This window comes from Acanthochromis polyacanthus, chromosome 20, assembly GCF_021347895.1.
Source record: "Acanthochromis polyacanthus isolate Apoly-LR-REF ecotype Palm Island chromosome 20, KAUST_Apoly_ChrSc, whole genome shotgun sequence".
In the NCBI taxonomy this organism is placed as follows: Eukaryota; Metazoa; Chordata; class Actinopteri; family Pomacentridae; genus Acanthochromis; species Acanthochromis polyacanthus.
In genome coordinates this window covers 23,826,187-23,839,878 of record NC_067132.1, presented here as the reverse complement: position 1 = coordinate 23,839,878, position 13,692 = coordinate 23,826,187, and the positions used below count along the sequence as shown (strand labels likewise).

At 44.2% G+C, this 13,692-nt stretch overlaps 1 protein-coding gene across 1 annotated transcript in view; it reads right to left on the bottom strand.

Moving 5' to 3' along the window:
• The window catches only part of gli3 (GLI family zinc finger 3), a 102,147-nt gene that overhangs the window by 39,432 nt on the left and 49,023 nt on the right, over window positions 1-13,692 (bottom strand). The window contains exon 4 of the mRNA XM_051940330.1: window positions 8,667-8,769. Within this exon, the coding sequence (XP_051796290.1) occupies window positions 8,667-8,769 (103 nt within the window). The remainder of the gene's footprint in view (window positions 1-8,666; window positions 8,770-13,692) is intronic.

Sequence of the window (13,692 nt, the reverse complement as noted above, 5' to 3'; positions counted from 1 at the left end):
CGAGGATCGGCGTGGATCTGTGAGACGGCTCCACATGATCCCCCCTCTTCAATTCACCACGTCACACTGCGCTGCCGAAATGAGCAGCCGCACGGATGGGCCTGAGCAAATCACAAACAATACACAGCGCTACAAGACAGCAGAGACACACTGCTGGAGATGGTTAATCCGTCAGACAGAGATCTGAGGTAGAACAACAGAAAAAGGGGGAAAAAAAAAAAGGGGGTCGGGAGGAGGAAGAGGAGGAGGAGGGAGCGCTGAGACACAGAGGGAGCAGAACAGGAGCATCAGGTACAAGACACAGAAATATATGTTTCCTTCTCTGCAACTGAAAATCTACTTTTCAGAACGAAATCCATCACGTTTTCCTAATACATACTTCTTGCAGAGGAGGGGAAGGGAAAGGAACGCCGGACAGAAGAAAGGCAAGCGCTGGTGGGAAAGTGAACAGACACAGCCTACTTTATTCTGGCCATTTCATCCATCTTGTTGGGCTAATAAAATGTCAAGTGGAGTTCCTTGATATTTAATCATGAAGGGGCTGAAAGCGTGGTGGTGCCATGCTCAGGCTTGATGAAGCTTTGAGAGGCTTAAACATAGACTCGTGGAAATTTTGGATATACTCAAAGGAGCATGTTACACAAATCTGCTACACAAGTGAAACAAAACTGATATGAATGGGGGGGATTCTTAATAAGCCTGCTTTGGGATTTTTTTTTTCTTTTTTGGCTCTAGAAACAAGTTCTCCAGCATTATTCACTCCTTTTGAATAAACATTCATTCCTAATTAAGTGACATCACTCACAAAGAGAGGTCAAACAAATGACGGGTACGCAAGAAAAACTTTGCTGCAGCTGCGTGCATGACTCTGCATATTTGCACAGCTCCCGTCAAAAAAATTCACAAGCTGACGCCCTCTCAGAGACGAACAAAAAGTAAGATGGGAGGCAGAAACAGCAAAAGGGGGCTTCATTTTGGCCCAAACAGATGAATTATTAGATGAAACCAGCCTCAATCGTGCTATCAGATGTAATGGACGCCACATCTGATAAGGGAGATAACGGAGGGCTGAGAGAAAGGAATCGCTTTATGTGATATGAATTAATTTTCATTGGTTAGGAGAGTATAAAAGGAGTGAAATTCTTCTGCGATTCTGAAGATAAACAAATAGGGGGGAAAAAAAGGGGGGAGGAGACGAGGTGCAGACGGCGTAATGAACTCATTTCTTCTCCCATTAAAACTGGCAGCGGAAGCTCAGCTCGACTAAAAGCATTTTATAACCAACACGTGGTCATATTTGTTTAGATTCCCTTCGATCATTTATTGAAAGCTCCGGCTAGGAGGGATGCAGGAGAGAGAGGGTGGAAAAGGAAAGGGAGGGACAGAGAGAGAGAGGATGGAAAATGAGGAGAGTTGGAGAGGATTTATGACCCTGTTCCCCTGGTCTCGTTACTTGCTATAACTGGCCCCCAGAGTGGGATCGCAGGGTCTGGAGCCCAGAGATCAGAGTAATGGAAATTCCACATTTCTACACGGCTACAGCATGACGTCTGTAGGGCACAGGTTGAGCGAAAAAAAAAAGCTGAAAACTGACTCTTTAAAGTAAAATTGACTCAAATATCCTTCACTAGGTGAGAAGAAACCTCTCTGAAAATCATGCATTCTTCTGATTTGCGTCGAATAACACTTCAGTGATGGCTTTTTAAAACCACCACATGTGAGACGTCAGGACAGCGGCAGCCTGAGGCGGTGGAGACGACGTGAGGCGGCGTGCTGTTCTATCTAATAGGTCTTCACCAATGAGAGGAGGGTCTTTTACAAAACCAATTAAGAGGCAGGAAGGTTCATAAAAGTGACAGTCTGACACACCCATCAAATAAGTTACCAGTGAAACCACTAAAAGCTGCTTTTACTTGTGTGCTCCTTAGGAAAGTAATACATCATACGATGTCAGTGTGATTTAAGGTTTACATAGTGCTTCTATTGGATACATTTTAGCCGTATAGCAGAGGACTAATCAATTAACTAATTAGATGATTGACATAAATGGATTCTTTAGCCTAAAATCCCTAAACTAATCTGCTTCTGCCTTCTCCAATGTGAGAATTTGGTGCTTTAAACTAACTATATATGAGTGGCCTTTCCCCACTGCTTACATTTATTACACAAAAAATATGAACCAATACTAGAAATACAGACATCAGTGGTTTCAGCCGTGCTTTAATGCATATGCAGAATATTTAAATGCTTCAGTAAATGGCTTATTTTGCAAACTATAAATTATTAAATGTCTAAGATGAAAAAAATGGAGTCTGAATTGTGAAAGGGTGAGCAGCAAACGCATTAAAACTGGGAAATTAGTGAGTATTTACATATATTTTGCTAATTTCATATTCAAGAATAAAATAAAAACTGAGGAATTGCACACACACACAAAAAAAAATGTCAGTGAAATCATCCTAAAAAGCAAAAATTATTTCTAAATGTGTGTGTGTAAGCATGGCTGCACACACACACACACACACACTCACACACACTCTCACTCACACACACATTAGCGCAGAGCTTTTGGCACCTGCCTGTTATCTCTTCCCCTCAGACCTGGTTTTCCATTGTGCTCCTTGGGAGAGCTACAAATTGAGATCTCAAAACATGAAGAGGGGGCAAATGACTTGTGCATAGAAAAACCAAATCCACTAATGTGTTACATGTGCAAATTCACAGGCCTCGTATTAGAGATTAATGTATTCTCCTTTTATCGAAAATGTACCTTTTTTGAATGCTGGGTTTTAACGGAGCCCTAAATTAAATTCAAGCGACGCTGACGAAATGATAATGAAAGGGAAATATTTGTTAAACGAATAATCAGACGGGATTCGATTTGCATGAATAAAATGGAAGAAATCAGATTGGAACGACTAGGAATTCTTTTCTTTTGCTGGCGATTTAAGATGGATTAAATCAGTCAGAAACCATTGAAAAAGCATCAAAAATGCACTTAATAACTAGGGAGAAATACAAATACACACAGCAGCCTCAGTCGAAGGTAATCCTAGCCTGGTAAGTACAGTTTTGGAGCATGTCTTAACAGATCTCCACAGGTAATGACTCAACCCTAAAACCTTTACAGGCCTTGTCAAATATCTGCTGTGCCAACCTCGTTTTTTTTTTTTCTTTCCCCTCTCTCTTTTTTTCCTCCCAACCTGCTGGATCCATCATTCTCAAAATACACAGGTGCCTTCAAAATATCACGGTCCTGTGCACAGGCTGAGGAGAAAAAAAAAAGAAGACTACACTGCCCATTTGGGGTTCTGAAACTGGTGTATTACAAAAAAATAGATATACTGTAACTTCAATCTGCCCACATTTCTGCTTAGGCATTTATCTCCTTTCTCTCTAAATCCTGAAATTGCCTCAGAAAAAAAAGGAGGGGGGGGGGGGGAGATACTTCCCCTCCTCGCACATTTTCACAGAGTGGCGCACAACTTTCTTTCTTCCCTTTTTTGCCTTTTTTTTTCTCCTGTGAAAATTGAAGAGGCTTTATGTCAAATACGGCTAAAGCCAGCCTCTCCATATCAAACAACGCAGCGCGAAAATTACTGTGGCGATGATAAGGCTGCCAGATAGAGAGGGAGAGGAGAGCAAGGAGGGGGAGAAAAACTGAAAGGAAGTGACTCTACTCAATTATACTGCAAAATTGGTATGACTGAATATTTTCATTCAGGTGACTGATAGTATCAGTGAAACTGCAATGCAGATAAATAAAGGAGCCTTCTGTCAAGAATAAACACCATTAATCATGAAGCCAGCTACTGCGTGACCGCCTGTCCCCCTGACTTACTCCATAGAGAAAGTATTAAAGAAGGGGGGAGGCCAGGGGGAGGAGACAAGGGAGGGAGGGTGGAGGGAAACCAGTGACTGCACCAGAGAGGGGTGACCTATGAAGTCACACAGAATGGGTTTTGGACAGTTTGAGAGGAAGATGAAAAAGTGGCCTTCGTCTTTCTGCCCCTGCTTTTTTTTTTTTTTTGGTGACAGCAGCCGTATCTGGACAGAGATTATCAGACGCGATTGTGGGCTAATCATTAATTCCTAATGTAATTTATAGCTTCACTTCACATTCTGGTTTAGTCTAGACAATATTCAAATGCGAGCGTTAAGGGCAAATTTCAAACAGGCAATTCACATTCGGTTTACTGTTGAAAATCTGGAGGGAAAAAAGAGAAAATTGTTGGGAAATGTTACAAAAATTAAGTTGCAAATATTCCAATATCATATATGATGAAGACAAAAACTGGAAAATGGGATAGAAATTATGAAAAGAGGCCTTTGCATAGCACAAATAGCCACCGATGAGACTGTAACTAACAAAATCTTTATCCTCCTGCACCTACTAAAGCTACACCAGGTCCTGTTTCCTTTCTGTTGTTTTGCAGAATATTATATAATTGTGTGTAGTTGTGTACCTGTGTGTGTCAGTACTGCACTGCTCGGCCTCGTCCCATCTGGAAGGAGGTGTTGAGATAAGACTATATTCTTTATGCTAAGCAACATGCCGCTCCTCCATGCGCAGATTGGGCGCTCTGACAACAGTTTATGTAAATAACAAAAGAACTCGGCGCATATCGAAACAGCAAAGAGCCTCAGTGAGGACACTGAGGGGAAGCGTGTAAGAGTCGATGCACCCGAACGGCGCGAGCGCCTCGGATGCTTGGAATTAGAGGGTAACAAGGTGGTTCAGTCGCGTTTAGTGCCATATTGCGCTCTTTATACAAAGCAAAGCTTCTGAAGCAACAGCTCACGCAGTCTTTAAGTCAATTAACTCCTTGCTGGTTCCTCGTTTTTATCAGCTGAGGTTGCGCTGCGATGACAGAGTCGAGCCGCAGATCTCCCCTGGTACCTTTAGAATACCTTCCAGTCAGTGGAGGCCTGCAGCTGAACAAACACGCTGCTGAATGAAATAACCACACAGGCTGGGAACACGGAAACACACCCTGAGAGCCCCACCTGCACCGGGCCTCCACACTGACAGAAAGTAAAGCCCCATGACTTTATTCATGAGTCACACTGACAAGTTTTCTTTTCTTCAAAATGTAACTTTTTTTGGCCATTTGGCGCCTCAGATTGTTGCATTTCGGAAAAAAACTTAATGCAGTTTTGACACTGAGCAGAAAAAAGGGACAATATTCAAACTAATTTCTATTATTTCACTTTTTTAAAACGTAAAGCAATGTTAAGCATTTGTTTTCAAACTGCAATCCTTCAAAAAATGCTATATTTTAAGAAAAATCTCCTGCTGTCTTCAGAAATTTCCTCATACATCCATAATTAAAATAAAAGAAGTCAGAGCTTAGAGCACTCTTTTGTTTTACAACTTTATAGACTCTTAAATTGACTCTGTCAGTTTGACTAATGCTCTTTCAAATTCACATTGTGTGTAAAGGGCTGTGAGTCAATTGCTTATCCCGTAAGAATGTTTTTTTTTTTTTTTAGTGGCCTCATTCACAGCACGAGGGCCCGGGACTCCAGAGTAAACTCTGATGCTGATAATTGACTTGTGACGAATACCTCTGTTTGTTCTGAGCGGTCTCCGGGTGACTGAGAGCCGGCGTCGAGCCGCATGAGAGGGCTGTTTTGTTTTGCTGTGTACCGTGGTCAGGCAATAAAGCCAGAATGAAAGGAGCGGTCTCTTCTCTTGGCCCCGGCCTTCCCCCCCACCCGAAAACTCCCATTAAGCCAGTCCCGCACAATGGTGGTGGCAGAGGGGACCAGAGTCCCCATGGAGAGCTCCCTCTTCACTAGTCAATGTGTTTATTTAAGCAGGAAGCATCTTCTTCAGGAGGAGGACAGGCGCTTTTCTGTCTTTGGTGAGGCTGGAGGTAAAATGTATCTAGACCTGGGAAAAAGACAGACCTTGAGGCAGGAAAATACTGTTCCTGGTTTTGGATTAGTGTGGTCAGAATGCAAGAAAAACTGAAGAAGCTTATTGCTGGGATTAGTTTCAGCCCAAAGAGAAACTCCTGCTAAGTGCCGTTCTTTCACGACATACAAGTTTCCCAGTAAAAGCAAGCAGCCACATAAGGGACCCCCACCCCCTCCCCTGACCCCGAGGCTTTAATATTGAATGGCACATTGGTACCTTCCCCACAAGAATTCATAAACTAAACGATTAGCCTCTGTCTGTAATTGCACTCTCCCTTGCCTAATAGGGGAGGTGAGGTAAAGAGGGAAAAAAACAAAGGACAGTTAATTTGTGATTTCCTCTGCTCATTTGAAGGCAAATTAAGTGTCAAACAGCTAATACAGAGCATATTTCATTTTATGAGCTTTTAATTTAATTCCACCGCCTCATATCGCTGGAGCCCGTTAGCCGCGCTGCTAACGCCCGCTCCTCGGCTGAAAACGAGGGCCATAAATAAACATGTTTCAATTAGGCCCTTCACAGTAATAGGATATGATCCTGTTCATTTGCCACGTACGGATGGTGGATGTGTCATTGTGGCGGGGAGGAAACAAGCTGCTGGGCGTTCGCCGATGTTTTCTCCGGCCATGGATGCCCGGTGGTGGCTGGGCTTGTGTGCGTGCGTGGCGGGGGGAAGCTGGCTGGATTGATGGAACTGCCGCAGGGCCAACCCAACTGTAATTACAGGCCGTAATGAGAGGTTGCATGGGGAAGTACTGCAATAATAGTCCCTGTGTACTTAGGCATATCTTTGAGAGGGCTAATAACGATTAATTCTGCGCACCGAGGAGAACTTGTCTTAAAACAATTCAATATTTCTCCATAAGCCGCCTCCTGTCCTCCATTTCCCCGAAGCGACAGCTATACGTCGACTGCCTCTATTTGCTCGGGCCGGCTACAAGCAGCATTACCGAGGAGGAGAATGCATCGCTTAAACCCTGGCAGAGATTTATTTATTTTTTGGCTGCAGTTTCACGCTCGTAAAGTTTCGCCACAGCTAAAACTTGCACAAACCTGGGAGTGCAATTAACTCCAATTTGCCATCAGGTGGTTGGACGCAGCTGTAATACCACGAGTGATGAGGGCTTCTTCTCGCTGAGGAATTCGAAGCTGCTTTTTTAATCAAGCGGCAAGGCAATATTGCCGTGCAAAGTAGTAGCGGGGATGATTTCTGCTTGAAACCCACGTAAGCTCATAGATAACGTGCATGACAGTGAGTTCACAGACTTGATTTGAATTAGGCTGACCACTCAACAGCTGTCTTATAATCATGACAAATAGTTTCCCTCAACATAGTGTGTCATATTAAACAGCTCTATGCTTAATGGTTTGGATAAATAGGCCTTAAGTAGCGTGGCAGAGCGCGGCCGTGTCTCCGCTGACAGCAAACCAAGCACACAGATAACTCCTGTCCGGACAGAGTGACTGAAGACACCGGCGCTGTGTAACTTCTCCCCTTAATTCAATTCCCTGGCTCTGTTCTGTGCTGCCCCCCTCCTCCCTTCCTTCCTCATTTTTCTCCCACCTCCCTCCTAACCTGCGCTCCACATCGCACCAAAGCGCTCGTGACGGATAACAAGCCTGGCTGTTTGTTTGAGCCTGTGTTGCCTGCGCGTGTTCGCCCCATTATCTCCGCATAAGCTAAATGCTAAATTATATTTGCCATTTTGTTTGCAGTGACACGGGGCATCAATCACCTCCCTTTTTTATTTCCTCGCCTCTCTCTCTCCCCTACTTTCTCCCTCTGCTGCTGCAGCTCCCCCTGAGCAAGGAGACGAGGGGGTTGAGAGGTGGGGTGGGCCGGAGTTGGAGGGGACATAAAAATTCATTACGCTTAGTGGCACATCAGCAAGGGAGAGATATGACTCCTGAGGAGGAGAAAGGGGGGAGTTGATAATGATGAAGAATATCAAACATAATGCGGCCCAAGTAGCTGCCCCATCCAATTTGTCCTCGTCGCGCCGTGATCGCTTCCTTCGTGTCTGCGGTTAGGAAACAAGCACCGCAAGGACGATGAAGCACCTCCTTGCACTGTTTGGATGTAAAAAATACAAATGATAGAGAGTGAAGGAGGGAGGCTGGAGACAAGGAGAAATAATTTGTACATGCAAGGGAGTGCTTTGAAGTTCTCTCCTGACCTGGCCAGCACCATCAGAGGAACTCCAGGGAAATGTGTTATAAGCCTGCTTTTAATAACTCCTTCTTTTGAGGCATGACGCCATGTTTTTACCTGGCTTCATGTTTGGGAGAATGCACATGTATAGTCTGAGGCGGTGTACAGTTCATATGCCAGGAGCCCATCTTTGTCTGTCAGAGATGGGTGGATGTCAGCGGAGGCCCTGCTTCCTTCTCTTGACAGGGCTTGATCACTGCTCTTATGAGAATTGCGCGCTCCCAGGCTTCCCTCGCCCTGCTCTCATTTCCATGTCTCTGACACATGTTCATTTGCGTGTCTCTGACATGCGGATCATGTTGCGCACGTACAGGGCCGTGGCCTTTGATCCTGAAAGGCAAAGAGAGGTGCCCCGGCACCCATGAGGAGGACTGCTCCACGCCAACGGGCCGGAAGGAAGTTTTCGGAGCTCGATTTTTATCGCCATTGGGGTGGGGGGTGGGTGGGGGTGGGGCTCGCCGGTGACGTGCATGATGCAGCTGAATCAAACGTGTTCTCAGCAAGATTGCAGTGTGTGTTTGGGACTTACACATGGAGAGGGGGCACGGGGAAGGCTCGTAGATGTAACGTCCCTGGGCATGTCTGTCGTCGATGGGCACTGGAGGGTGGAAGGTTGGGAAGAACTGTGGAGTAGCTGTATGGAAGAGAAAAGAGAGGGAACGTTATTCTTTACACTTTGCAAGACCCGTGGTTCTTCTAAAATCATATTGTCATGTGAATCCAGTCCCTCCTCGGCTAATCTAAACAGCAGCCATAATGAAAGGCAGTGGTTGATGGCTATCTTTCAGCGGACCCACCCAAATGAGACCTCATTAAACGCACAGAGCTACAAGCTGCACTGTTCCAAACTGTTTCGCCGAGGAAGTCTTTGTAAATGTCTCGAGGCTGATAGAATTCAAAATAAACAGTGATAAATAACCGTAAGAGAAGCAGCCAAACGGCACATTTCTCACCGTGCCAAGCATAATATGGTTTTGTACAAAGAACAACATTTAAGTACAACCAATGAGACGTACAAAAACATCCTTTTCCATTTCAGTGTTTTGTCACAGAGAATCCGGAGGCTTCGTTTTTTTTTCCCCCACCCTCCAGATAAAACATTAAAACATTTGCATAATACGAGCTTCCAAGCCTTTCTCTATTTTTACCCCCGAAACTGAAACTGTTGAGCTGCCACCAGACTGAATATGCATGCACTCATCTTCTAACCTCATCTGCACTCTGTGGCATAAACTTAAAAAGTAAAGCTGAAAGTGTGTCGCAACTGTGGATCCATTGTGAGACGAGTCGCAACAAGCAAACCAAGAGTGGGGATTTTAGCACAGAAGCGGCCTTCTTGCGAACCTAAATGAGTTAAAACTTGCACCGAAAGACAAACAGCTCATGACTTTTTACACACAAATGAATCACGTCTTCGCTCACTTCATTCATTTAGTATGAACACGTCTCGCAGCTCCAACACGTGTCACTTTATTGCCTGTTAGCGAGCCCGTTGCCAAGTTGCGTATCACCACCCCGAGGCAAAGCATGTGTCAACATCTGCATAACTTCACGCAGCAAGTCTCTGAGGCTGCTAGCTATGAGTTTTTTCTCCCTCTCAATTTTTTTTTCCTTGCTTGTAAACATATAGAAGCGCGAGCCAAGAGGGCAGATGGCCAAACGGTGGGGTGCCCAACAGCTCTACAAGTGTTGGGCCATGACAAATGCAGCTGCATGGCAGAGCAGCGCAGCAGGTGTTGATCCCTGAGCACGTCTCAGGTCCGCTTACCTCACTGCTCATTCATTCACTGGGATGATAATTGCCGGCTTGGGCCAAAACAGCTCGAATTAAGAGGTGATCCATTTGGTGGTGTTGTAATCCTGTTGCATTAGAATTTTAATGAATGTCTCCCGTAAAGGTTCATAAAAATGAGAGGGCTTGCAAGAGACAAATTAAAAACAGAGTTATAAACACTTTCAGTATGGGATGCACCAAAAATTCTGGATCTTGTACTTTCGCATCTGACCCTCTGCAGGACCCTCAATTAAACGGATGTCTAAGTGATGCAACTGGAGTGTTTTTGGAAACTCTTTCCAGAATGACAGACAAAATAATTCAGCTGTAGGACGCCCCGTGTGCATTCTTTTGACATGATAGATTGCCGTAGTACCTTTTTCAGCTTACATGACTGACACATGTGACACACACTGTTTTCTGCACTGACTCCTGTTGATGCATCAGACAACTGCTTGTCTTCTGAGGTCTTTTAAAGGGAGACTGCAGTAGAAAAAGTCCAGAGGGTTGGATGTGCAAACAACTCTTAAATCAAGGTCCCAAGTTCAAACAACTGCCTCTAGCTCCGATGTTGATTATCATCGTTTCCCTGAAATACCGCTCGGAGCAACATAAAGGTTTGCTTAAAAAACTTAGGCAAACTTCTCAAAGCCGTGCGAGTTTTCACAATAGCAGAGATAAGTGGTGAAAGCCTCCTCCATCCAGCTCTGGCAAGTATCTGACCACTTCGTCTCTGTCTGTTTGATAGTTCTCTCTTGATGACTCAGTTTTGGCTCGGCTCACTTCGGCCGATTCCAGAGCTGCTGAGGGAGGGAGGGATGAGGGGATGCTGGGAAGGAGGGGATGGGCTTCTGGTAGACAAGGGCTGGATCTGCTTTGTTTACTCTCCACAGCTCCAACTCCCGGGCTGTCGGCCCTCGGCTGTCAGACTCGGAAATGAACCTTCAGGTTTACCAGGGTCTGTGCGCAGTGCAGCAGCTCGATGGGAGTAAAAGCTTCATGTTCTCCAGTCTTACTCATCCCTGCCCACGTAGCAGGAACTTTATACTAACCTCTGTCATGTCGGGCAGTGGGGTATAACTATAGAGATTACAAGCTGTGAAATCACTTTAAAGACTCCACCCTTTCACCCCTGCAACATACACCATCATTCCCACATCCGCCACTCCTCATTGAATTACCAGATCCCCCTTTTTGTTTATGTCTCTGGAGCTACTCACTCAGCGAAGCCCTGTGCCTCGACTGGACCCTTTTTCTTGCTCCTTCATCACTCTTTCCCCTCCCTCCTCCTGCTCATGACTTTGCCGCATGGCAAACCGTTCCACTGAGGTTTATTTAAATCCAACTCAGAAGTTTACTTTACCATGGCCCTATCTAAATAGAGTCTGCCACCTCTTTTACACCAGCGCAGCTCTCCATTAGCAAGGAAAACAGCCCCCGTGTCACTAGAGGGAATGTATACAGTCACAAAGAACAGAGAGCAAAAGGAAAGAGGGAGAAAGGCTCCATCCTGCAATCCATCTCCAGTGTTTCCTGTAGGGACTCCTTACTGTTTACTCCGGGACTAAATTGCCCTTGCTCTTCTGGATATTCGGGGGTATTCTCTAATACAGAATACAGCTGGAAGGCACACAGGATGCCAAAAACACACACGTCACAGTTTTTACCTTCCCATTGTGGCCACACAACCACCAAGCATTCCAAAAGAAAGTGTAATCACAACCGTTTCATCCCCGTTGCATATGGTAAACCACTGAGCAGGATTAAATAAATCATCTCAAGCAATCAAATACTGAAAGTCATAAATCTTGAAGACTTTTCTTTTGCATCTTTTGAAACACAGAACGGGTAACATTTTCCATAGTTTTCAACCGATTCATCGGCTCTTTAGAACATTTTAATGACCTCAGTGCAACTTCTCAGAGCAGCAGTATTCATTTTTTTGGTTTATTTTTTTTTTCCTCTCTTTTTCAGTCTTTTAGGAGAAGGGATGGAAGTCATTAAGACATGATTACAAATGGGTCTTCATGAAAGGGCAATTAGAAGCAAACTTTGACCAAGCTCATTAATTCTAATTCAACACAAACTCACCGTGCTCAGGACCAAAAGCCAACTTTCGCTTCATTAAAGAGAGGATGGTAATTGCCTTGTCCTTTATTGGACACTTGAATCATTTCAAAAAGAAGGAGGAGGACAAGGGGAGATAAAGCCTGAAGCACATCATTTGCAAATATCCTCATTGGTTAATTTCTTTTAATAATGGAAGTTTTGCCACTGCAGATCTTCACTGTGCTTTGGGATGTATTTGATGTGATACTCGCAGAGAATTTGAGATGTCACTCTCTGTTCTGATTTGGCGTTTTGATAACGCAAACAATTTCTCATCTTCCTTTTTTGTTGTCAACTCAGCATTGTGAGTTTATTGTCTTGACGGATAAACCGACGCTCCGGCTCTCCTCTGGTGAGGGTTCACTGACTCTGCTCTAACAGAGTGTCACCTGCAGCCGAGGACGAAACACTCCTCCATAAACACCGCACTTCTCATCGACGCTCCGCTGCGAGAGCACAAAGAGCCAGTGACAGATTGTCATAAGCGACTAAGGCGGAGTGAGAAAAGGGCTGCTGGGGCCTGCTCCAGAGGTTTGTGAATTGCTAATGTGGAACATATGAAGCCTGTGCCGGGGCTGTGACTGCCAGATTTCATTATGCCACCTCTCTCCCCGCTCATGATCTCACTGTTCAGGCACGCTCGTCTGCAGCGAGGCCTGCAGTTACGCCACAACTCTGCAGCACTTTGCAGAGAGTGTGAAAGATGCTCGACACTTTGTTTGCACGCTTGAAAGTGCATGTATGTGCAGCTCTTGTTGTTCTGGAGGTGATACAAGCGCATGTACATGACTTCAATATGCAAAAGGGGCACATTTGGGTGCACTACTTTACATGCGCAATTTAGTGACTCTTGTTGATGTCACCTTGAGATACTTGGAGCAGAGGTTAAAGTTTTTACATTATGAACTCTTAAAATGAAGAAACCGAGTGTTCAAAGCCTGAGGAGGTGAATAAATTTAATAAGACTTGATTAGGGTTGTAGTCAACAAAAGAAAATTGAGTGATGTAGTTTTACTGGGGTCGGTATTGATGATCGATAATTGGTAATCAAGGTGACCAACAATGTATTTTTGCAGTAAAAATATAAATTTAGAATAAAACAAACTCACTTATTTATAATTGGCCGATGTTTAGATTAGAGACCTTTTCAGCATTTATCCTTGAGTTGTTATATGCTGTTACTCACACCGTGTAACCAATCAGATAGTGCTGGGGGTGTTACATTGCTGAAGAACATAAAGTGGTGACTACAGACAGAGGAATCTGGCTGCATTGAAACAAAAGAAGCACTGCAAAAATAACTGATTTATTGGAAATAGTTATATTTTTTCCTTAAAAAACTATAATGATAATTGGAAAAGTGTTAAATATCAGATCTGATCACTCAAACCCTTACTCTTCAATCAATGGATTGATCATTATTAAATGATTACTAGACCCAAAATACTGAAAAATGCTAGTCTGGACATATTGAAACGAAAAGGCTTCAAAGCATTGAATGCAAAAGTTGGTGGAAGATTGCAACAAAGACAAGTTAGCCAACCGTTTTTAGATTATAGGACATGTTGGTTGTTGTACCAATGACTTCTTTGACATTGTGTCAATTAGCTTGGAGGTGACTCCAAGTAGACATTTAAAGACTGCTGCAGAAGTTAGACTTAGCAGCTTCCATGA